At 36.0% G+C, this 25,208-nt stretch overlaps 1 protein-coding gene across 1 annotated transcript in view; it reads right to left on the bottom strand.

The window, feature by feature from the left end:
* LOC141973918 (guanine nucleotide-binding protein G(q) subunit alpha) overlaps positions 1-25,208 on the bottom strand; it is a 128,924-nt gene that overhangs the window by 70,375 nt on the left and 33,341 nt on the right. Inside the window, exon 2 of the mRNA XM_074932924.1 lies at positions 13,845-14,029. Within this exon, the coding sequence (XP_074789025.1) occupies positions 13,845-14,029 (185 nt within the window). The remainder of the gene's footprint in view (positions 1-13,844; positions 14,030-25,208) is intronic.

Raw genomic sequence — 25,208 nt, 5'->3', positions numbered from 1 at the left:
CTGTTCGGAAACTAGGGAACAGAGAAAATTTCTGGACAGGCAACAGTTTATACTCTCAATCTCAAAACGAAGATGAAAATGTAAATAATTTTTTACTAGTAAAAAAAAAAAAAAAAAGGATTATTCTACCCTGATTTTGGTGATGAGCGATATCAACCTCTGTAAATTAAAAAGGAGTCTTCAACAAACAAATCAGATCTGAAAGAAATGAGATCTGGTAGCAAAACTTCAGTTGCTTACTTTAGCTTCAGGTAAACTTTCTGATTTAGCCTAGGGAAATAGTTTGTTCATTGTTTTAACCACTGGAAGGCATACTTAATTACCTGCAATATCTAGGAAGTCAGATAATAAATGTACATTAAAAATTACTGCCCAGAAGGGTCTGGTATTGACTTACTGACATTTTCTAGAATGTTTTATTGTTGCATGTGAGGTCTTAACAAAGCTGGGGTGGGGGTGGGGCACACAGAATAGAGGAAGAGAGAAAAAAAAAAAGAGAGTTCAGCATAAAGTAATGAGACACTCTTGACTTCTGAAGCTTTTAGTTTCAGTGGATACGGCTCTGTTTTTTCTCCTTCACCAAAGCCCGTGGTGGTCTAACTGCATCTCTGTACACTCACAACATGAATACTGAATGGGACTGGAAGTAAGTGTGGAGATCCTGAGGTCAGGCAGGCGTAATGTATATCCAAAAACCCCACAGCCGATTACCTCAACCAGTTCCTGTGTATGCAGAGCATGTATGCTTGCACAAGGCACTGAGCCACAAACACGATTCCAGTATTCACTTTTGCAATCATACAGTTTTTGAAGCAACCCCAAACTAGTATGATTAACACTTTGGTACAATGATGTTATGAAGGGAGGAAACAGTTTTGCTTCAAACAGAAGTAAAAAAAAAAAATTTAAAAAGAGCCATACTCAAATTCATTTGCTTAAAGTTTTCTATCTTTGACATAAATAACATTGATTTTAATTTAAATGCTGTGGGATCCTATCCAAGACCCATATTTAGGATCTTAGATATGCTGCTCCAATTTACTTACTGGCAGCTATGCTAGCTATTAAAATTAAGTAAATTAAGCACGTAAAACAAGGCATTACTATAGGATATTTACCCAGATTTAGCAAGTGTGCTCAACAGTTCTGGTAAAACTGACTTTCTTGTGGCTGCATGAGTCAGTGAAAGTGAGAGGGGTGGAAGACAGAATCACTACAGACTACTGCAGCTCACTCACACTGGTGAGAGAACCGAGCTCAGAGACAGTGTAGCTCGTGGTGATCCATGGAGCCATGTGCTGGGCATGCCACCGCTGCTCTCCATTCATGACTCTGTGCTGTAAATCTGACGCAGAGTCATCCTGGGACAGCTCATGACAAGCACGGCAAGGGGTACAGAGGCTAGGGTGCTGGATAGAGCCACAGCCCAGCACACTGGAAAGGAGGGAGGAAAAGCTCTGCCTTTGAACAGTCTCCCAACAACAGCTTTGAGCACTTTTACAGCACTGTTCTTCATTTTAAGATCTAGTTATTAAGATTTCAGACCTAACCATTGGTCTCTAACAACGCAGATCTCCGCATAGTAAGATGTTGTAAGAACATGAAAGACAGCACAGACTACCACTCAAGACTGGCAAGATTCCCTCAAAACAGAAGAAACACTATAAAAGGCATGAGCCTTTCCCTTATTCTGTAACTGAGTGTGCTGAGGAAAAAAATTTCTGTGAAGTGCAGATGAAAATGCTTTGTTCAGTTACTGATTTTATTTATAAACTGTAACAGTGCTGGCACCTGTAACATAGTATAACAGTGAATATTTACCCCAGTTACTTTCATTACATTCATCTGCTGATATAGTGAGGCATAATTAGGAGACGGAGACAGATGTCTGAATTTTGGGTGTGGTAGGGTTCTGTTTAAGCACACTTTTATTCAGGCTTTCAAAATATCTATGAACTCCAGTTTCTAAGATAAAATGACTTCATAGTAAAAGCATGCATTACATCTTTGCTCATTGTAAGCAAGAAATAGTGACTGTCCGTTCTTTTCATGTAGCTTATAGAAGGGATGTTTTGTATTTTGTGCAATGCTGCCAACTGAAGACCCCAAATTATGGCATTGTTTTCTGTTTGGTTCCTTGGCCACTTGGAAATACTTATTTTTAACAAGCACTGTAGTGAAATTCCCTCAAACTCTGCAGCTGGTACCCCCTGTCTCTGGAAAATGCAACTACATCAGGAAGTCTGTACTCCACAGACATTTTAGCCAAATTTTGTCGAGCCATAAGAAGCTGTGTCAGAAAATGATACCATCCTGATTAATTCCGTGATCAATACTTCTGGAAAAAATTAAGACTCTCCTGAGAAACTCACAAAATTTAAAAAACTCTGGAAGGTTCATTCATTTGGTATTCAAAAGGTATATGGGAACCAGGTAAAAAACCCTAGCAGTATAACAGTTCTTGTTTACTGACCTCTTCTTACACTCTTCAGCAGAATACAATTGCACAAGATCTGATAGGGTGAATACCCAAGGTGAAAGGAAGAAAAACGAAACAAAAACTTTATCACAAGATCTAATCACCAAATCTAGAATGACCAAAAAAAAGAGAAGTGTTTAGGGAAAAAACTTATTTGGTAGTCTATTGAGAAGTAACTGTGCCATGTTCAAAGAATAATGACTTAATGAGACTATCTGAACACCAGAGAAGCATTACTGCACAAAATTATATTCATGGATTAACCCTTGCTTTAAAAGTAGGTTCTTGACAACTCAGCCTACATATCAACTATACCACTCCCTTCGCTCATACTTCAACCAAACCCCCTTTCCAAGGCATATTTATTTAAATTTCCTCTCATTGTTGTGGCTTCATATGAGAAATCTAATTTTCATTTCTTTCCCAAGAAGAAAGAATTCATAAAATCTAATTCCTATGTAGTTTGGACCAGTAATGCAGGACTTGATGAAAAATTGCATTAAAATGTTGAACAGCCAGAATTTTATTGCATTTTATCTTAGCAAGGTTTCTGTAAATTGTATCTATTTCAGTACACCCAGATGGTTATAAGAGCTGCTTGAGATGCATTCATAAAAGGTTGTTCACTACTGCATATTGTAGTCAGTAGATGATAAATTGAAAAAGACCTACTGGATCAAGGGAACGCATCCCAATGCAAATTAAGAAAATACCTCTGAACAGTACTGACTTCAACGAAGAAAAATTAAAAATATTGTTGTTCCAGTTTTCTTATTTGTCAGATGGGTAAAACACCACCCACATTGCTGATTCATATGGTATCATCAGAGAGCAGTGCACAGGAAGCCCTACAGGAAGACCACAAAAGATGACGAGTGTCCAAAAAGGGACAGATAGACAGAAACATACCAGTAAGAGCATACACACAACACTGGAACCAGGAAACAATGGAGCTAGAGAGTGAGTAAGCTACAGCTTCTCTCAATCATTAATATTAGATCTCAAAAATCTACTTGTTTAAAACATATATTTATTTTCTAAAGATATGAGAAAAGTTATGTGATTTTTTCACAGGAAGGAGCTGCTGTTTAAAACATTTTGCAATGCAATGCTCTACAATAAGGGCAGCCAGTGCAAGTCATTGTTTATCACACAAGAAAGACATGAGCTACAAGGCTGTACTGTCATGCCTCTCGCTGATTAGGATAGGTTTATTTATAAATATTTCCCTGCAGAAGAAATTTTTGTCTGAAATGAGGCCTTTCACAATGAGCCTAATAATGAGGTTGCACAATTCATTTTCCTAGTCAGTGGCACCAGAAATATCCACAGATGAAATTAAAAAATTTCCAAGACTCAGCTTGGAAAAATGCCAACAGGTGTTTAGATTTCCCTCTAAGAGAAGAAAGACTTGGGTTGCAAGCAGTAATTAACTATACAAAATAAAGTAGCATTATACAAATTCTAGAAGTACATGCTTCTAAAAACTAACAAGCCTACACAAATAGACATACCCCCTCTAAATCATGAAGGGGTCCTTAGAAACTTCCTGACCATGCTTGAGAAACCACCTGCATGTTCTATGTTCTCCCCTGCAGAAATACCTCACACACTCTCGGTGTGCAAGCTCCTTTACTACCTCTGAGAAGATCTGTCCATTCATGCATTCCTCAATTTCCTCATACACATCCTTAAACACCTTCCCTAATGAGCAAGTTTGAATCAGACAAGTAATTGCAACTCAGAATCCATTCTACACTGCATACACCACAGTACATACATGCACTAAGTCAAACAATCTTCATGTCTTTTAGCAATGTCTCAGTCCAATACCGATGGCTCCTCCATCACCATCAAAGAACCACCTAACTTTTTACAGTGGAAGAGTTTTCAAAAGCTGCTTACAAAGTGGCAAGAGGGTGAAAAAACTCCAGCTTTTTCAAAAAATATTGAAGTTAATTTCGATCCCAAATTGTTACTGTGTATTTAAATTTAATAATCCATAAAATATTTTTGAAAAGTGTCAATACATTTCATTCCATCCCACGCCCTTCTTTTTATTTGAAGACTACTGGCTGCAAGAGAATTTATAATATCCAGTTGTGTTTTGCACTGCTTTGAATTACTTTATTTTCAATCCTTCATTTTTACTCTTTCAACTTTTCAAAGGTCAGGGCTGTATTTAAAAATGAGTGACAGAGAAAGTGAAAGAAATAAGAGGAAAAAATAACTAAAGGAAACCTATAAAGTTCTAGTTTATGAGGAAAAGTAATTAAACCTTTACTGCAAAGGATTTCAGCTTTCAAGAAGTTCATTTCCATCCAGAGTTTGAATGAAAGCAGCTTTAAAAAAATGCATAGGCTCAAAGGAATCATATAAAAATGTATGTTAAGAGTTTCTCAAAAATATTCTGTCCCAGAAATGTTTTATTTGATTACATGGGTTTATGACTGAAGGCAAAAAAAAGCTTACCCTTCAAGACCTTAATATTGCACAAGATTCTTCCTATTTTATTGTGATAGGTGCCTTTAATTAGTGACTTTAGCTTTCAGAGGCTGATACAATGAATTAGCCTGGCCTTAGTTTTATTCTCAAATGATTTTTATACATAAGCCATCATGGCTTATGACACAGACATATACTTTTTCATGGAATATCATCTTGTTTGATACTCTTAATAAACATAAACAGTTAAAAACAAAAGTGAAAAAAGTGTCTTCCAATCCAATTTATTTTCTGCTATATTCTTTTCTGCTACTGAAAAAATGGACTGGTAGCTGATACTACCTTTGCATCTATGCGCAGGTCAGAAACAGTATTTTAGTAAACTGCAGAAAAATGCTATTGCATCAAAACTCTTAAAATTCTTACATGGGGCACAAATCTTGTTTCTGCACAACTACAAGTTGTGAGTGTAGTCTGAGAGAATACTTCGTGAATCCTGTGGGTATAAAAACTACTGAATGTTTCGTATTCAGTGATTTCTGCTTTAAATGATCCTTGAAGGTGCCTTGAGTAATGGATGCCACCATGTTTCTCCAATTCCAAGCACCAAGTTGAGCAGAACCAGAAGTAAAGAAGAAACTACTGGGCTACCTCACAAATAATCATAATTGACTAAATAGGCATTAATACAAGGGCATACTTAAAAATCTAATTTCCACTTTGTTCTAAAGCTCTTCACAAATGTAGTATGACACAGGGAGGCCCTACAAATGGTAGGGTTAGAAAAACACGTTTGCAGTCAAACCTTCTAAAGTCAAGATGACACTTTTCTCTTACAACATACAAAGTAAAATCTCTGTAGATTACAAATAGATACAGTCTAGATGATGACTCAACATTAAATCCCACCCCTGCATTTTTCTATCCCTTGGATAAACACAAACAAACATCAAAATAGCCATGAAGTGGGTGTTATTAACCTGGAATGTCAGGATAGGATTAACGAGGCTTACGCAATGACTATGTCAATAGCTCTTCCTCCATGGCACGTCCCCACTGTTCCAATGCTGCTGTGCTGGAGTCCAGGAGCGAGGCAGGTGTGCCTAAGGCTCCTTTATGCTCCACTGATAGACAGTTACCTTTTCATCCAGCTTGTACAACTGGCAGCATTTTGTTTACAGCTGAAAAAAGTAGCTGGATAAAGACTGGAGACCAGATGCAAAGAACATCTTCACACATCATGAGCACTCATCTACCTGTTTGTATAGCCAACAATAAGTACAGAGATCTTAAATTCTCAAACTAGTGGTCACAGTTTACCAGAAAAGAAATATGTAAAAATACACAGCATCTCCAAACACAAACAACTGGAGGCACAATTTGCATTTTTGGAATTTTCAAGTGACACTTGAAACTAGCAAAACATGTATGTGCATCCTATTACTACACTGTATCTACAAACTGGCTTAGAAGGTTAATGACTAAACAATAAGTCAAATTTTAACTCTGGCTGATAGGTCACATTAAGAAAAATGGAAAGCCATCATCATGGAACAACCTTAATTAACAAGAAAAAAACCTTCATTCTAACAGCTTTACCACAGTATCACTTGCCCCAGCCACATGCCCACAAACTCATATATGATGGGGACTAAGGAAATCAAGAGACAAGTGAGAGTTAGAGAAATGTTAGGAAGCGTTAAAAGCAATTTGGTAGTTACTAGCCCTCTGACTCTGACCCAATATTCAGCTCTCCTGTCATGCTTGAGACTTGCTCATAATAAATGATTTTCCAATACCTTACGTCCACCATAACATTAAACTATCTACAGTCAAGATCTGTTAACTTTTTTTGCCAAAGCTGAAGCATGCAACCACAGCCTTGTGTTTGATTGTTATGAAAGTTATTAGAAAAAAAAAATATAACATGACTAATGTCATGCTTATATTTCCCTTTGCCAACTTCCTCTTCCAGAAGCAAAACACTGGACTCTTGTCTCATGCCTCACCTCTATGCAATCACCCAAAGGCAATACAAAGTCTAAGTGTGGAGCTACATGGGCCCACAGTCTGAAAACAGGTAAGCATGTGATTGGACTGATGAAGCGTGAATATGTAACCAACACTTTATGCACAGACTTTATGCTTACTTTAAGCAGGGAGGGAAAAAAAGGGCAAAATAATCTTTCAGATAAAGTAGATATTCAAACGACTGATATGAATACCTCTGCTGGGCAATATATTCCACAATATAAAACAAATTCTAGTTAAGAAAAAAAGGGGTGGTGGTGTTTTGTTTGCCTTTTTTTTTTAATAACCTATTTTTTGCTGAACATTAGCGTATTTTCTGAACCAAAGTTGAATTTTATTATAAGACAAAGCCTTCTCACATAAGAAGTGCAAATTGACAAAACATGCAGAAAAATATGGCCCATTTTAGCTCAAGATTTCTTAATCCACTGCAATAAACTTTATTTCAAGAAACTTTTTTCTGTTACTAGACAAGAACAATGAGATACTGAAAGGAGATGAGACAAGACATGAGATTTCAAGAATTTTCAGTCATTCTACATAATACAACTGGAACACAACTGGATACAAATTCCTCAGAAAAGTTTACTGCAGAAATATTTTCACAATTTCAGAGGAAAAGATGACAAAAATACTTCCATCTGAAATATTTAATAAATGCTAGATAACCTTAGCATGTCTCTGTAGAAATGAATGAGATAATTAGGAAACCATTACTGTTAAATATTTTCCTCGAGGAAATACTTATATATGATTAAATTTATATATTTTCTGTATAAAATTGTATTGTATAAACACCTATATTTACATAAATGTTTTTAATTTATACTTTATAATTTATTTATACTCATTCCAAGAGTACAAAATCTCATTACCTTAAAATAAACACCAAACTCTTATTACATACAAACATACAAAAGATGCCCTGAGTATGCCCACTCTTTCATTGTCAGAGAACACACTCACATGAGTATTTCCTCTCAGACACACAATATGCTTTACAAGCAAAATAACTAAGTGACAAATGTATCTGAAGTAAAACAGTCAGAAATGAAGGAAACACAAAAATGGTAGAAGTCCATTTTCCTATATTTATGGTCCTTTATCCAGTGTATGAGTGATCCCAAAACCTACAAGAGTTTGCCAGCATTATTACCACCCATTTGTTCTCCTTGCTAGCAGAAACAGTAAAATGGTGGCACTGGAAAAATAAAACATGGATATCACACCCACATGAGTATTTTTGTATGACTTATCACTTCCCATTAGCAAATAGCAGTTAATCACTTAAAGTGTTGCATTTAAAAAATAAAGAGCTTCACTTAAAATGAAGTTTAAAAGGAGAAAGAAATCTTAGGCTCTGCGAAAGAAGTAGCTAAAATATAGTTTTCAAATTTATGTTGAACTGCAGACTAAGACAGTTTCCTCATTTCATATAGGTTAAATTACCTATTATTTTACTGGGAAAAGGAACAGTGTTTGTTTATCTGGATGTTTATTTTAAATAAAGATATTCTTAGCTCTTCATGGGAACATTCAGCCCTGCTTGTCTAGCTTACTTCCAATAAACAGTAATTTTTTCCCCATACTTGGAATAATATCTAAAACTCACATTTCTGTTGGGATAAAGTATGAAACAGTTAACAAGAATGGAGCAGAGGAAACAAGCAACTTACAAATCCATTGGAGCTATACAGACAATTGCAAGAGACCTCTGCTCTAAACAGAGAGCAAGCAAATGAGTGAAGTGAACTGGCAGAAAGAAGACAGGATGAAAATTGCTACATGTATGGAGGTTTGTTTTTTTTTTTTTTTTTAAATTATTCAAATATAAAGGAGGAAAAAGAAAACTGCAGAGAGTAGGACAAAATGGTAAGGCCACAGTTAAGTAGATAAGAACCTGCTGAGGTCAAAAGTATGTAAAACTGGAGAAGTGCCAGAAAGGCAGGGCATGAGAGGAGTAAATGACTGACAGAAGGACAAAGATAGCTGGGGAGAGGCTGGGATCTAGTTAAGATTAGAGTCCCCCTGAAGGACTCTCTATGAAGTGCTCAGGAAGAAATTGTTCATGACTTTACTGGAGCCCCTAATGCCCACTGGTCAATGTCCTCAGGGGAAGAAACACAGCCATCAGGGACATGGGTTTGACCTCACATTATGGCTCCTGAAAAAAAAGGCTGTCTTCAGTTCCTGTATCCGAATACATGTTGTTAAAGGACCATCATACTTTAAATCTAACTATACTTTCCTTCATGTCAGCCAGCTCCACAGAAATCTATTTCTTGCCAAAATAATGTATCTGGAGTTTCCTGGTATTACAAGCATTTAACTCTTCTGCAAGGCTCCTACTTATTGCATAACCTTTCTTTGAGTGCCTAGAGAAGAACATCTGAGTACTTAAATATTAACTGAGCACTATGATACATTAATTACTAACACTATTAGTATAAACCTCTTTTTCTTGTAACCTGTTTTAAGCCCTCTGCTCCAGGTTTGAGACACTGTAGAATATTGTTTGTGCATATGACACTGTTTGGGTTTCTTCATCTGCTTGAAGAGTCACTTGATTATCCTTGTTCTAAACCAATAAGCATTTCATTTCACCATCCCAAGAACATCATTCTTGCTTTTAAAAAGTACCCAAACCAACAAAACCCAAAAAACATAGCCCCTGAAAAGCTGGAAATCCCATACATTCTGCATCATCAGACAGCCAATAACCCTCCCAGTGTTTATACACTCCTGCTCTGGATTCAGTCCTTCACAATCTTTGCATATCAGGGGAGGTGTCTGCAGGAGGCCTTTCCTCCAACCTAGGTTTGTTCAACATCAAATTTCACCTAAGACATCTAGAACACTTGACACCTCCAGCTGTTTACCCAAGATAAAAATTCATACTGACTCCATACCCATTCCTGTTACCCTACTTCTGTCTCTATTTTTATTTGTTTGCTCCAGTGGATTTGTCTCACTTAGAAGAAATGAGCTAACAAGGTAAACATGGACTTCAAAATAATGCCAGTAAGATTTTAGACTTTGAAAGCATTTCCCATATTTGCTTACTTTTAATGCAAAACATCCCACAAATGGAATAGGTACAAATACAGAAAAAAATTTCAGCAGAAAACACTCCTAGAAACTTAACAGCCAATGTCTAGGTTTACAATAAAACTTGCTTTTGTGTTTTCAGTCTCTTTAAAAACTTTCTTTCAGCCTGTTCTTTTACCATTGCTCACATCAGTTATCTTATTATGAATATTTAAGAAGTGTCACAGGAAATTATGGGCATGGGATTCAAGTAAGATTTCCTGCCTGTTAATCACCATGGAGTGACACCTTCCTGATACTGTCTGCTAAAGCAGAGAGGCAACTTGTCTTTTGGAAGTTACATTGAAAGGGAATAGTACGGGATAACAATGGTAGTTGATGTTTAGTGCAGTAATAAATTTGGTAGAACTTCTTAACAAGAGGAAAAAAAAAAAAAGACATCCATGCATACTCCCCACCTTCAGCAATATTAGACATGCTTAAAAAAAAGGATAGAAAAGGAGAAGTGGACATTACATTATCTAAAGCAAAGGCTTCAAACCATTATGAAGAACACTAGGAACGTGAGAATTTAGAAGATTAAATTAAATGGTCTTCGTATTTCAGTATTTGAAAGGAATGACAGAAACATGGATACAGAGTTCAGCTTTCTAAAAAGACAAATTGTGAAAAACAAAGCTGTATTTCAGTTTTTTTAAAATGTGCATTTGAGTATATGTGGTTGCACATGAGTTAGTATGGTACACTTTCTGCAAAATTTTGCACAGGCAATTTTGAGAATTGCTTATGAACATTTCTATTAAAAACCTACAAAAAAATGACAGCTTTACATATTTCATAAAAAATGCTTCGTATTCTAAAATTCAAGAACCATATTAAAACTTCATAACTTCTAGCTGAAAAATGAGTAGCAGAAGCACAATAACATTTACCCAAAAAGGAAACTAAAAACCAGTCCATAAACCACCATTTCCTATGACAGACAAATTCCTAAGAGAAGGGATCACCCCCACTCCTTATCTTAAACTTCAGGAGAACTCATATTCTCAAGTTTAACATGAAAAAAGAAGTCTTTAATTTTATAATGCTTTATCATTAGTTCCAAGATATTACAACTAATCACTAATTGTTAGATTTCTCATTTGACTTTCACTACTCTGATAATAAATTTATCAAAACAACCTAGATTATTATAAGACAATACATTTCAGTCTCTGTCTCTTTAGTTATGTGACTACGAAGCCAACACAACTCCACAAGAACTAACCAGCTAAACCTAAAACTTGTCTCTTGCTACATTGATTATATTAAAATAATACAGCCTAAATGTTGTTGTGATGTTGTATACCACACAAAGATCGCAACTGCCTACTTAACTAACTTTTTGATATGAAAGCACTTCAAATTCTAGCAGCATTCAGAGATTTTACCAATTTTCCTACCTTTAACTGGGAATTATTAAAGAGAAAAGAACTTATACTGTAGCTCCAAAGTCTATCGCAGAACATGAGGAATTTGACCAAAAAAGGGTCACTTTTCTTTAGGCCCAACCACATTAATACCATCTTGAGCTGCAGTTTTCTGAAGTATTGTGCAAAACAACTACTGTGCTAAAAATATGTTGTTACTCAAACTTGAGATATTCTCTCCAGAGATAGGACTTCCTGATAGGAGATTTAAATTAATAGGAAGTGCCCTTCCTGTGTTTTCTAGACTGCTAAACTAATGAGTTTGTTTTCAACAGCCTTTAAAGAAAAGGAGCAGATTAACCAATTGATCGGTGTTCACTGCTTTAAAATGAAGTGACCTTGTATACAAAGTGTAATACACTGCAATCTTCTCTATTCTGGTATGATGCTGTAGCAAGTTTAGCTTCCTCTGTATTTCCAAAGGAATTTATACATGAATTGCCTTGAGACCCTGTCAGTTGGTATATTCTACTTTACTCTGCATGTAGCCCTATTAGAAGCTGATGGGAATGCCTGTGAAGCAGCTGAGCACAAAGATAGACTCTCACTTTCAGCAAAGTTACTTTATACAGAGAAAGCGAACAGCTCTGGCCATGTGTATACACCTATATCAAACCTAACTGACTCACTCCAGCTATATAAAAACACTATATAAATTCAGTACTCTTAACTTAAACAATAACTGCAGAAGATATACTCTGTAGTATAATACAAGGGGAAAAAAATTCCCAATTTACAATTAGGACTTCCAGATATTAAAGCCAAGTGACAGTCAATAACAATTTTGAAGAAAAAAATAATTGTACTTTACAGTCAGCTAAATTTTCAGGTCAGTTTGCACACAGCAAAAGCATGGAGTCAAAAGGCTGAAATACACATACAAACGTAGTTTTCTTTTTAATACTGTTTACATATTTTATTTTGATTCATGAGGGATGAGGGGAAACTAGACAGTTCCAGCATGCAGTCAGACTAGGAAGTTCAATAGTCTCTTCTGCCAATTAGGACAAGTTTTTCAATCTTTTTCATGTCCACAATAACTCCCATCCACCATTAAGGAAGGTTAAGAATATGGATTCTCACAGACAAGATCCTCCAGACTTCCCACTACTTAAACCCAGGCTCCTTCAAGACTCTGGTTATAGCTATATTATGTCACCAAAGTGCTGACCATCTGCAATGCCTCTGACAGATGCAAATGGAGAAACTAATCTACTTTAACCTGGCAATAAGCTTTATTATTACTTAAATTATCATTTAAATTAGATGCCTTTAGAGCAGCTCTATTCTAATAATTAAACTTCATGTATGTATACACAAAAGATTTTCATTTTAACACAAGTTTATTTCATCCTGTCTTCCCCAGTTAACGGAAGTTTCCTTCTTTATTGTAAATGTCCCTGCTCTCTAACAGTTTCTGATATTTAAAAAAATAATAATAAAAGAGCTTTTGAATAATTAATCGGAGAAAGTGTTATTTTTATCCAGGATTACTAAATTATCATTAAATACTCTTTCACAAGATTGAAAGAAAGGTGAGTCCTCCACTTGTGAGACACCTTAAACTCTCTGCCTGACAAAGTTGTTGATACGGGCTGAACAGTAAAAATCAGAATAAGTTCTCAGGAACTGCTATCAAACAAAGTTGTACCACTCCCGTGACAAAAAGTGGGACATACAGTCATGTAATCATGTGCCTTACGACATATTCAATTGAATACTAAGCATTCCATTCTCCTTCATGAAATGAAAAAAATAATTCACTTAGCTTTCTTTTAAAATGTAAATATATTTTTTAAAAATTGGAAAGAAGTCAGGCTAGTCAGAGATGAAAATTCCAAACATCTCAAATGTATTTTGTCCTTTTAAATTTCAATAACAGCAATCTCAAAAGAATCTTGATTCAAAAATTTTATTTCAAAGTATGTTCACACCCAAACAGATAATCCCTGTCTATTTTTCTAGTAAGTTGATTTTTATCCATGTGTAATGTTAACAGCAAACCTTAAGCAGTAAGCTTCTGCTACAGATAAGGGGAATGGCTTAACTGTAATCTGGCCAGAACGTGGCCTGGGAGGAGAAGACAAGGGGTAACTAAAGTCACACTCAAACAGCAGCTTGCCATTAAACCTCTGCCCTGAGACAAACTGATCAGGCATCTTGTTAAGTGCAGCTCTCTTGTTAAAAGCAGTATCTTTGTGTTGTCAAAGTAGCAAAAGGGCAGAGAACTAAAGGCAGGAATGGAAAAAGCTCTTTTCTTCTGAGCTTTGAGTATAAGCTGTGTGACATGTAATTTTTTTTGAGACCTTCACTATATTTCCTAAAATAGAAAGAGGAAAAACTTCAGATACAGAAATAAACAAAAATCTCACCTTGTTATGTTCATACTTGTATGGGATTTTGAGGGTATCCATGGCTCTGATCATGGCCTGCATTGCTGTAAATATATTCTGGTACACCAGTTTTGTAAAACCCCTTTTGTCTTCATCAGAGTAACCTGATCCATGAATGATTCTCATCTGCTTGATAAACGTGCTTTTGCCACTCTCTCCTGTGCCTGCAAGACAAATAAGAAGGATACGCTTTAGCCCCTGGACACAAACATGACTTTTTTTTGCACAATGCTGACAGCTTGTTTACTGCAGAGCTGAACAGTGTCAAGTGGTGCTTGCAAAGTAACTACAAGGACCAGTTCAGTGTCAAACAGTAGCATCAGTAACAGCTGAGGTACCACTGAATTAACCATGCATTTTGATTTAAGAGTTAGACTAACGAGTAAAACAAGACTCCAAAATATACAGATAATATATGACTGCATATTTTAACATCTTCCATTCATGAAGATATAATCATCCAAACCATCTAACTTCAGCTAATTACTATAAGACATTTTAGTGCAAAAATTCAGGACAGAAGGAAAAAATTTATCTTCCTTGGCCAACTTTCAGGACATTATGGTAGGCAGTGTACAACAAATAGATGTTTGTATTTTAGTTTGGGGTCTTGGTTTGCTGTTTTTTTTTTTGTGTGTGTGTGGTTTTTTGTTTTTGTTTAAAAAGCAAGTAGCATAACAATGACAGTTCAGAAAACTTTAAGCTCAGAAACATGTGATATCAGTATTAATTGAAATTTACCTCATATTGATTAACAGGCAGTCATTCCTTCCTTTAAATTTCTTCGCATTTTTGTACTAAGTGTAGTTTGTTAATGAACACTTCTGACTATTTGTCAATTAAAAGTTAAGATCTGCTTGCTGGAAATTTCCCATGGGATACATCACACAACTTTTTTCCTTCACTCCAATTCAGTGAACTCACACTCTGTGACTATAAGAGTTTATGTATATTATTCCTGTGCTTGCTTAAGAGGAGTTGAAATTTAGAATGAGCAGTTGCACAGTCACATAAACCCCGTGTTGAGACAGCTACTCAGTCCTGCAGGAAACAAACTGCATGCACCAGGGTGCATTGCTCAGTGCTGTGCTTCTCAGCTTTACTACAGCCTGGGTTTTATTTTAATAAAGTTTTCATGACTCATACTTGTGTCCCAGGACAAAGACAGCCTTATGTCCCTTACACAGTATTTTAGGTGTCTTGTCAGAGAAGTGTGTTTCACAGCGGTGCAGTGCAAGGCTAAAGGAGCAACTGTTAAGCTTTTCTGAGATAGCATATGCTGCAGAAATCTAAACTGGAAGCTTTCGCCTTTACCATAAGCATAATTTTGAAACCTTCAGTCCCATTTCTCATACACATACAAACTTAACACAAGTCTTCCTTACACACATGACCAGAAAAATCAAGCATGATGTTACATACTGACCAATTTTACCTTCTCTGGCAAAAAAGTGGTTATTATTGTAATGAAGAACATGCTCAGAAGCTCAAGTGAGACTAAGTCTGCTTCCACCCTCAGCCTTCACAGGGATCCTCAGCCTGCACTATGGTCAGGAGCACAGCACTACATGCACAGGCCATCTCTGCAGGGCACTACCTGGCCACCAAGCAGAACTTGTCCCCACAACCTGATGAATTCATGTTAACCAGGCCCAAGTCTTTGCGGAAAGGGTGATGTGGTACAGGCCATCTGTTGTCAATGATACCTGCCTGTCTCCGACTTCATCTGAAACAAAGGCGAGATCTTTACACTTCTGAAATCTACCAGTGGGGAAAAAAACATTACTTTCCTTAAGACTGTATAAAATTACAAACCTAGGCAATACAGAACTATTTCATGGTAAAAAAGTATTCTAGGCTACCCCTAAGATGACCAGAGTTTTTTTCTCTCATTCTGAAACCTATGAAACAGAGTCATGTCCTTATATATAACATGAAATAAAGTACCATACCACACACTTCTAGTAATTCTGTAATACTGTCCAGCTTTTCTGCAAGGCATGTCACATCTAGTACAAAAATCTGTTCGACATGAACCTGTAAAGCCCAGATTGGTATATAAGATGCCTTTTTGACACAGTTAACTCTTTGACTAAAGATTCTGCTTTAAGTAATGCATAAGAAAATAATTTCCACCACACACCTCTGAATCACTGCAATACAAAGTGAATTCCAGTTTTGATCCTGACACTTCCCTACATGGGAATTCAGATTCCTTCAGTATCCTGAAATTCAAATTTGGCAGAGATAGGAAGAACATGCTTATATTATCTACTCTGTTTTAAAACCCAAAGCTTCTAATTCTTTTTTTATTGGGAGTGTAGGTAGCAATTGATACCACACACGATAATCACACACAGAAAACCATGATGGTAAAGCAATCTGCATCATGTTAGAAAAGACAGTATTTCTGATTACTTACACCTTGAAAGTAAGCCTACAAAAACTGAAATACAAAACAAAATTACAAAACAAAATTACAATTCAAAGCAGAATAAAACTTATTCAGCTTTGTGGCTCTGTAATTGGGTGTCACTGGACAAAGACTCTGTCAGACAAATACCAGTAACAGATTATACTTGGAGATCTAAAGATAGATACACACACACACACAATGCATTTTTATATATTTTTTGTATACGCATCTACATGAAATATGTATATTATGTATATATGTACACATTTTTCATATGTATCTGAAAAATATATTCTGTATATACACATAAAATATGCATAACTACCTGTACATATATGAAAATTATAGCTTTCTCTCCTTTTGAAGGCCATCTCCAAGTTTGCTCAGGTCTGTGTCTCCCCAGGTCAATGTTTAAAACTACCTTCTTGTGCCTGCCCACAGACTAATTTTCTGGTTAAGCCAGCAGCAATGATGAAAACATTTCTAGTCCTCCTTAACCACAGAGAGTGTCACATGTGTGCAAAGTGTGAAAAGTATCCTGGTGAAAATCATGGAAAATTTCCAGCACGGAATGCATGAAAATGGGATAAAGGAATATGAATGACAGATGATAATAAAATCTAAAGGACCGCCCAAAAATTTCTAAGAAGTGAAAATGTTCCCTTTCAGCACAACATATAGGAACTCACAAAAACTCCATATTGGTAGTTCCTCTTGGTTTGTTACAATCAAAGGCAGAAGGTAAGTATTTTTATTGACAAAAGCATACAAAGAAAATTTCAAGTACAGCTTTTTTCTTTTAAACAGTGGCATTGAATCTTTCTGTAAAAACAAGTCGTGTATATGTGAAAACTGCTTGACAGTGATAGAACACCATTTACAAGTGTGTCACTAGAGATTTGCCCAGATACTTCTTCACGAACTAAAATTACTGGAAAAAAGAAGCAATGTTGTTTACTGTCAGAGAAACAGGGAAAATTCTGGCATAATGAATTACCAGGGTTAGCTAAACAAAGCTGCAATCATTACAGCCTTACTCCTGGTAGGGAGTGGGATTTTAAACTATCACTGATACAGCACTGAAGCAAACCTAGATTTTATTATTTTTACATATTTTTTGACTTTTAAAATCTTATGACTGGCATTGTAAGAAGATCAAGATGTTGACTGATACACCACCAGCTCTGTTTTCTACAGAGTCATCCATTACAGAGCAAGTTAAGAAATACAACTTGGCAATATGTGCCTAAAATCTTACCTATCATCATAATAAACAAAAACACACGTGGTGAGAAGAAAACTTGAAAGTGAAAAAAAAAATAAAAAAAGGTCCCGAGAGGATGTGAATGCCTTATGGCTTCTGCTAACCGCAGCTTTTACCACCATCATCCCAGGAATACCTCTAGCTGATATAAGGAGATCACAAAGGTGAAATAGCAACAGAGTGGATTAGCAGAATAGACCAATGTGGGATAAAACTATACTGAGATCAATTTTCTGCTGGTTGCCATTGCACATTTAAATTAGTCAAAACTTGGATCAGTTCTCTGAATCCAGATGAGTCATATATTCTTGCTGTCTGAAGACAGTTGAAGGTCACACAACATACCTTAATAACACCACCACACTCTCTCCTCATCTTTCAAAAACAGTGTCTTTTCAAAAGAAATCAAGATCCTAATATAACCCTAGGGTGGTAGCTTGGAGAGAAGTCAAGGGTGTGACTAAAAAAAAAAAATTCCTTATTCAAGAACACAGTACAGTTGGTCATTTGACTTCTTAAAAATTTCTTTCCAGATAAAAGAACAATCCAACTGATGAATGAGAAGAATTGTGAAGACCTTATAGCAGCCTTCCAGAACTTAAAGTGGGCTACAGGAAAGCTGAGGAGGGACTCCATCAGGGATGGTAGTGACAAGACGAAGGGTAGCAGTCTTAAATTGAAAGAGGATAGATTTAGATTAGATATAAGAAAGAAACTCTTTACTGTGATGGCGGTGACACACAGGTTGCCCAGAGAAGCTGTGGCTGCCCCCTCCCTGGCAGTGTTCAAGGCCAGGTTGGACGGGGCTTTGAGCAACCTGGTCTGGTGGAAGGTCCAGGGGAGGTGGAACTAGATGATCTTTAAAGTCCCATCCAATCTTCTATGATTCTGTGAATTAACTGTCTTCTAAAAGCAATAAAGAAATGTCTCAAATAGTGGTGAACTCTCAAGTGTGGCATAGAGGATTGTCAAAACTTGTAAGAACTTCACATTTTACAACCCAGCAAATCTCTGAAAAGCTCCTCAAAATTTTATTCTTCAAATGGTAATAGCAACAAATATTACTGCATCATCAAGAATTTTACAACCAGAGATCTGAAAGTTCCCCCAGCAGCATTATCTCCAAAAGCAGAACAAGGAAGGAAGGAAGGTTACTTAAATGCAGCAGTAGCCTCTTACATGCATGCCTGCACACACATACATATCATGTACAATTTATTATATTATTACTATTACTCCTGGTGCACATTCTGAATAAGCAGAACTACAATAGGTTGAAACAAAACATTCTTTGCCCTGTGAAACTTACAGAAAAAATTAAAACATGGTTAATTTTAAATAAGTGACAACGCAGCTACTGGCAGAGTGGCTTCAAAAATTCACATTGTGGCTAACAAGGAAGACATAGAAACACTAATTTTAAAATAATATAAGACTAGAAGCCTAGGCTAACAAACTTTTCTTTCACATGGGTGTGCAATGCATACCTGTACTTGTTTTCACACTTCATGCACTGTAACTTAAATAAATCTGAAAGATAATACCTTCAATGATAAAATACAAGGCTGTTTTTAAACTAAAACAACGAAGTTGCCATTCTCTAAGCAAAATCCACACTGGCATCTGTTAAGAAAAGAAATGCTGCTAAACTACACCTGACTGTTTATTCCTAAGTTTGATGTATGAAAAGGCAAGGAAGAGAAAGGCTATATGTTATTGTTTGAAAGCTCATAGAAAAGGACATTCTTAACATGCATTTTAAAGAAAACCCAACATCAAAACCCACTTCCATGTTAGTCACTATCCACATACATTTACTAAGAACTGTTAAAATAACAGTGTGTACGTTTGCAGAAGACTGGCTTTTATCTTGGAACTTGGTGGCTGAAAGAAGCCCAGAGGAACCTGGAAAGCGAAGATTCACGCATGGGTCAGAGTGGAGTCAACACACTGTGCAGACTGGGCACAGCCTGACACTTCTATCTGCTGACCATTTTCCTATTTACAGATTACAGTATCTATACTGTTTCATCATTTACCCAGAAAAAGCAGTCTGTTGTACACTGCCTCATAGACTTAAAACAAGGGCAGAAATTGAAGTCATTGGGTATCAAGTAGCAGAGTAATTCCTATAAGGAATAAGAGCTAAAACAATAATAGTAATGAAGAGGTGACACACAAGAAGAAAAATATTTGATTTCAACTGTAAAGTTGTATTTCACTTGGAAGAGAGTTTTATGTCCTCTCTGCTACTACTACTTCAGCTACAGAGAAAACAAAAAATATGGTTTCTTTTGTTGCTGTTCCAGTCGTGGAATGCAGCAGGATCACATTTCTGCTGAAAGATATTATGGCCCTATATGAAAACATAAAAACTGTGCAATATTCAGGCCTTGGACTGGCCTGGCTTTGTAGGTGCCAAAAGATCCCAAACCTATTACAGAATGCATGAGATCATCCTGGGAGCTGAAGCAAAGGAGACAGTCTGTCCTACCCCTTGGAACAGCAGCTTTCAGGCTTGCTGTTGAAGGCCAGCGTAGGGAAGGAACACCGGACTGGTAGAGTCTACAGCAAAACTCCCTGAGGTGGATATGAAGTTCCTCAGTTCACCCCATAACACATCCGTGTAAGTTCTGGAGCAGAACTAGAGTATGAGTATCTCATCACCATCAAAAGAAGGCTAGTGAAACAAGCAGGCTCCTAAACAAACAGCTCTGTCCATCTGACAGGGCTGAGCACCTACATGACAGGTTCCTCCTTATCCTGATGCCTTATGAATGGATTCTTATCTCTACATACCTGACCATCGCTTCTCAACAGTGGCCACAACTTGTGAGTTGTCCATCAACTTCAAGCTGGTAAAGCTATTGCCTAGCTCTCCTTTCTGAGAACTCCTAGTACTCTATGCAACTTTTCATCCATTGCTTAAAAAATATTATCTTCATGACATATTCTATCTCTGTATCATACCTCTTGAAAGATGCTTAAGTAGTAACCCATACCTACAACCATTTTATACAATGATAAATTAACTTTTAGAATTGACCATTTTCATCCTGAACATAAAAACTGAGGTATAACACAAAAGAATTTAAATGACAATTCATCCATGAGTAGAATTTCTATGAGAAAATACTGAGCCCTGATAATGAATATAGTAGGCATATTTCTATATTCCATAAGATGAACAGTAGTACTGTAGTATCTTCCTTCTGTGATTACCAAACTCCTTAATTACCATTAAGAGATTACACCTCACAAGAGTCACTTTATGTTAGGAAACATTTTTTATGATGTTTCAGTTAGACTAATGGAAAAGACTATGGAACAGGAAAACATATGAAGTTTCAAGCAAGGCAACAAAACAAGCCAGAAAGGGAGCTCAGGTCTCCTGACATTGGTTCCTACACCAACAGCACACCATTTTTTATTTATGTTAAAAACTGAATGGATAAACTACAAAAAGCAAAGGTAGGAGAGAACTCAAGTACGGCCTTTAAGATTTTAAAAAAGCACAGGTTTAAATTAAGAGTAATTAACAAAAAAAACCCTGGGAGAGGTGTACATGTTGTTCTATTGCCAAGTCTGCTCCACTGACAGAATCTCTAATTTAAAATCACTACATAATCATCGTATTAATTATTTTGTTCACAATCCACATCTGCATATTCCACTCGTTTACAAAAAAGGAAGCATGTAATCATTTTGCCATTTACTAAATTACCTCTTCTGTATCATTTTAGTAATTTATAAACATTTAGTTAAGATTACTATCAATATTCTATGAAAGAAAACAAAGTATCATTTCATGAATGACTCATGTAACAAAGAGCTTGGCAAGATTAAGTAAAGATTTCTTGCAAAGAAAGGATGGGTAGAATTTTATGAATATAGCTCAGAAAGCGGAGAATTACATTGAGGAAGTGATGTGAACCATCTACATCAATCTAGAGTGAGTTATTTAAAGAATAGTCTTGAATGTCCTAAATGTTTATGAAAAACTAAACAACTGTTATGCTACAAAATACTACTAAAGCTGTTGCATCTTCTCCTTACCTAGACTATAAAAATGATATCAAATCATCTTTAAGTGTGATTTTTTTCCTATCACTGATTATTATATGCATAAACATTGTACTAATGAACTGCAGAGATGAGTATAGGAGCTGAATTCTCACTTCCTTAAAAAAGGGAAAGAAACACCCCCATTATGTAGACAGTCTGAATGCTTTCCAAAGCAGAGAAATCCTCTTATGAATTTAAATCTGGTTGTGTTTGAGCACATAATAAACTTTGCTTGTCACTCCAGTGCAGCCGCTAAACTCAAAGAAATAAAACTAATACTCATCCTCATTGTACCAGTGACACAATTAAAACAGTCCAGTTGACTACTACAATAAAGCCTAAGATATTGAATTGCTGACAATTGCGAAGATAGAATTAAAACTTAAAATTCAGCTGACATCCTGCAACTTCTTAAATGAATACTAATTCAAACTTTTTACTGAAACAGAACCTCTCAAGCTCTTTCACAAGAAATCCAGTTAATCAAATATAGCTTTATGTCAGATAATCAAAACCACACTGTACTACTGTGCAGCCAGGCACAACCTGTAACTGGAAGTCAGTGTCTTCCTCTCTCCACCTTCAATTCTGAAAAAAAATCCCCACAACCAAAACCCCAACCAAACTAAAACACATGCTCCCCCCCCTCTGCCCACACCAAACCCCCACCCAACAAAGCAGCAGAACCTCCTTATCTTTTCAATCTATAATCACAATTTTCACAATTCTCGAGCTAACATCTTATGGTTTGGGTGTAATTCTGAGGCAAGAAAGCAAGAGGAGAGATAAACTGGCTGCCTTCACAGAGGAAAAGGAACTTTGTAAATGGGTTAAGAGGAGGAGAGGACCACACCCTGTGTGCCCTTCTCCCTCCTCTTGAAACAATCCCTCTAAAAATCTAGGGACTTCCTGAAGAGAATTAACTCTTAACTGTCTCTGCTTAGCTTTCCATGTTACATGGTTTGGAACAACTAACAAATTCTGCCTAAACAGCTCATCTGTGCAGAAAAAGTGCCACAAATTAAGTTTCACCCTCAAAAATATTTTTTTGTGCTACTCACAACTCCACCTGACAGCAAACTGTTGAAAATCAGCCTGTTGCATGCTGTTCTTCCACGGAAAAACTAAATGAGAATTTTACTGAGAAGTAATCACCAGCATTACTGAGAGACAGTACAATGCAAATTCCTACCTCCCTTGCACAGAGAAAAGGTCAAATCTGTCTTTAGAAACTTGTGTGCAATTATTCAAATGGGTATTTATACCCACATCTGAGGGCAGAATATAGTGTTGGAAAGCAGACTCACTTAAGTAGACTCTAAACGTGTCAGAGATGATCACTGTTCCCAAAGATGCTTGGTTTTCACCCAAGTGACAAGCCTGATACAAAAGTCAAGGCAGATAAACCCTTATCCTCTTCACCCAACCTTTTGTTTTCTCTTATTATTTTAATATATATCTTCTTTGAGGAGATCAGCATCATATACAACTGCAAGCCAACATGTATGTTTTTTGTAAGCTATTTATTAATATAAAATGGTGGTAATATGCTGACCACCATTCTTGTGAAAACTAACAACTATTATTTGGATAAAGACTGAGAGTGGAGTTAAACATCTTATCTTTCTTTTATATTTTACCTATGGTCCTTCACTTTTGCACATAAATTGGACTGAAAATGCTAGGGGCTCCTATGGACCATATAACACTACATGTCCTGCAAGTCTCCAGGAGCTGAATTTCAGCATGAGACCTTAGTTTCCCACCTAGCAGGATAAGGCTTGAGTTAGCTTTAAACTTTATTAAGGAAGATAGTTATATAAAATATAGGATAAAAGGAAGTAGTCTTGCCATTAAGTAAGTCTATATAATAAAAGGTTTTAAAAATAAAGTTGGGAAAAAATTAACCATGTTTAAAAAAAGTTTACAGGTTGGTTAATGTTCACTTACTATCTCAAATAAGATTTTCTTAAATGTGAGGGGAGAAAGAGAACATCATTGATTGACTTAAAGCTTATTATAAAACAGTGTTACCAAAGCATCAAGATGGTTTGATGGTAAATAATTTAGATATTGTTAATGTATTACAAAAATTTGTAATTACACATTTTAATAGTATTGAATTTTCTGGTGTTACATACATTCGTAAAATGAAATAACAGCATCTACTCTTCAAGTTGATGTTCCAGAAGGCTCTGAGTACTTCATATGAGGAAGTTGATTGTTTAAATTCCTTTCAAGTCTCTTTCATTTTCTGTTACTCAGAAGGATTATGAGCAGACATGAATTCCTATTCCTAGCAACTCAGAGACACCATTTCAGGGACAGTATGAACCACTTTTCTTTCATTAATCAAGCGCAATGACAAGTACTGTTAGCATTCAGAATTGTACTATTTTTCCTTTATTTTTACCACAGAAGGGAATAAGATAACTTTAGTACTTTAAAAAATACCTGCATCTTTATAAAAAGTGATCTTCATTTCTAAGATAAGCAACAGGGTTTTTTATTAGGTCCCCCCAGCCACAGGTGAACATTATTCTACCTGAAAGAAATTGCCATTGTTATAACCAGAAAAGAAGAATCTGGATCTCTTAACATCTATTACCAAACATAGTTATCAGGTACAAGAACATATCTGCTGAGAATAGCTGTATTTACCATGCACACAAAGCCTTATTATATTTTGCATGTTCTGCTTTCCTGAGGTATAGTTAGAATTTTTGTAATAAATTTTCTAATTTGTCTTAAAGAAGTACTGCAATACCCAGAGATACACCTGATGTGCATTTGTGTCCTTCAGAAATGCTCATTAAAAATGTTATGTAATTTGTTAATTTGTAGCAGTATATTAACAACAACTAACTGCCAAAGCATGAAAACACACTTTTCAAACTTTTTTTTTTTTAAATATTTAGCCTATTTTATATTTGTGAGCTCTATTTTGAGAGCCTGACAAACTTTTGACCTACCATTCATTACAGAAGAGCTCCATCCAGGAGCTAAAAAGATATAGCAAAGCATTTTGTGTCTTAGAATGTGAAACTACTTCAGAATTAATTGTTTTGCTGTATCAAAATCAGTATAAATGTATCTTTACTACAACAAAAGTCATAGGAATAGTAGCCATTCTGTTATGATGCAATATTTATCAGACAGTATCTATGATATTACTACTTTACATTAAAGACTAAGAACAGCAAGGGCTTCGTTTTGGTGCACTTTTTGCTGAAAAATGGTTGGCCACTGCCTCCAGAAAAGACATTCACTCAAATTCTTTAGCCTAGATATCATGGAGCACTCCTTCTCTGGGCAAAAAGCCAAATTAACAAAAAATGCCTTTGGTTTTCAACCTTCTTACATGTCCTTCATTCATGCCAAAGAAAGAATATTTTTATATGGATTTAGATGATTAAAAAGTAAAAAAGAAAAGCAGATCATGCTAGTTCTTTTAACAGATTAAGAGTTAGGAATATTTTTTCTATGAAGCTATTTGAGGTCTCACTGTTAGGTTACATACTCCTGAGGAAATTATTCAAACTGTCCCCTCAGCCTCTTCTGCTCATGCTTTTTTGTTATTCATGCTTCAGAGTGCTCT

Source organism: Athene noctua, chromosome Z (genome assembly GCF_965140245.1).
Source record: "Athene noctua chromosome Z, bAthNoc1.hap1.1, whole genome shotgun sequence".
NCBI classification, from domain to species: Eukaryota; Metazoa; Chordata; class Aves; order Strigiformes; family Strigidae; genus Athene; species Athene noctua.
The sequence above is the reverse complement of the archived record's forward strand: the minus strand, read 5'-3'. Positions and strand labels throughout refer to the sequence as shown.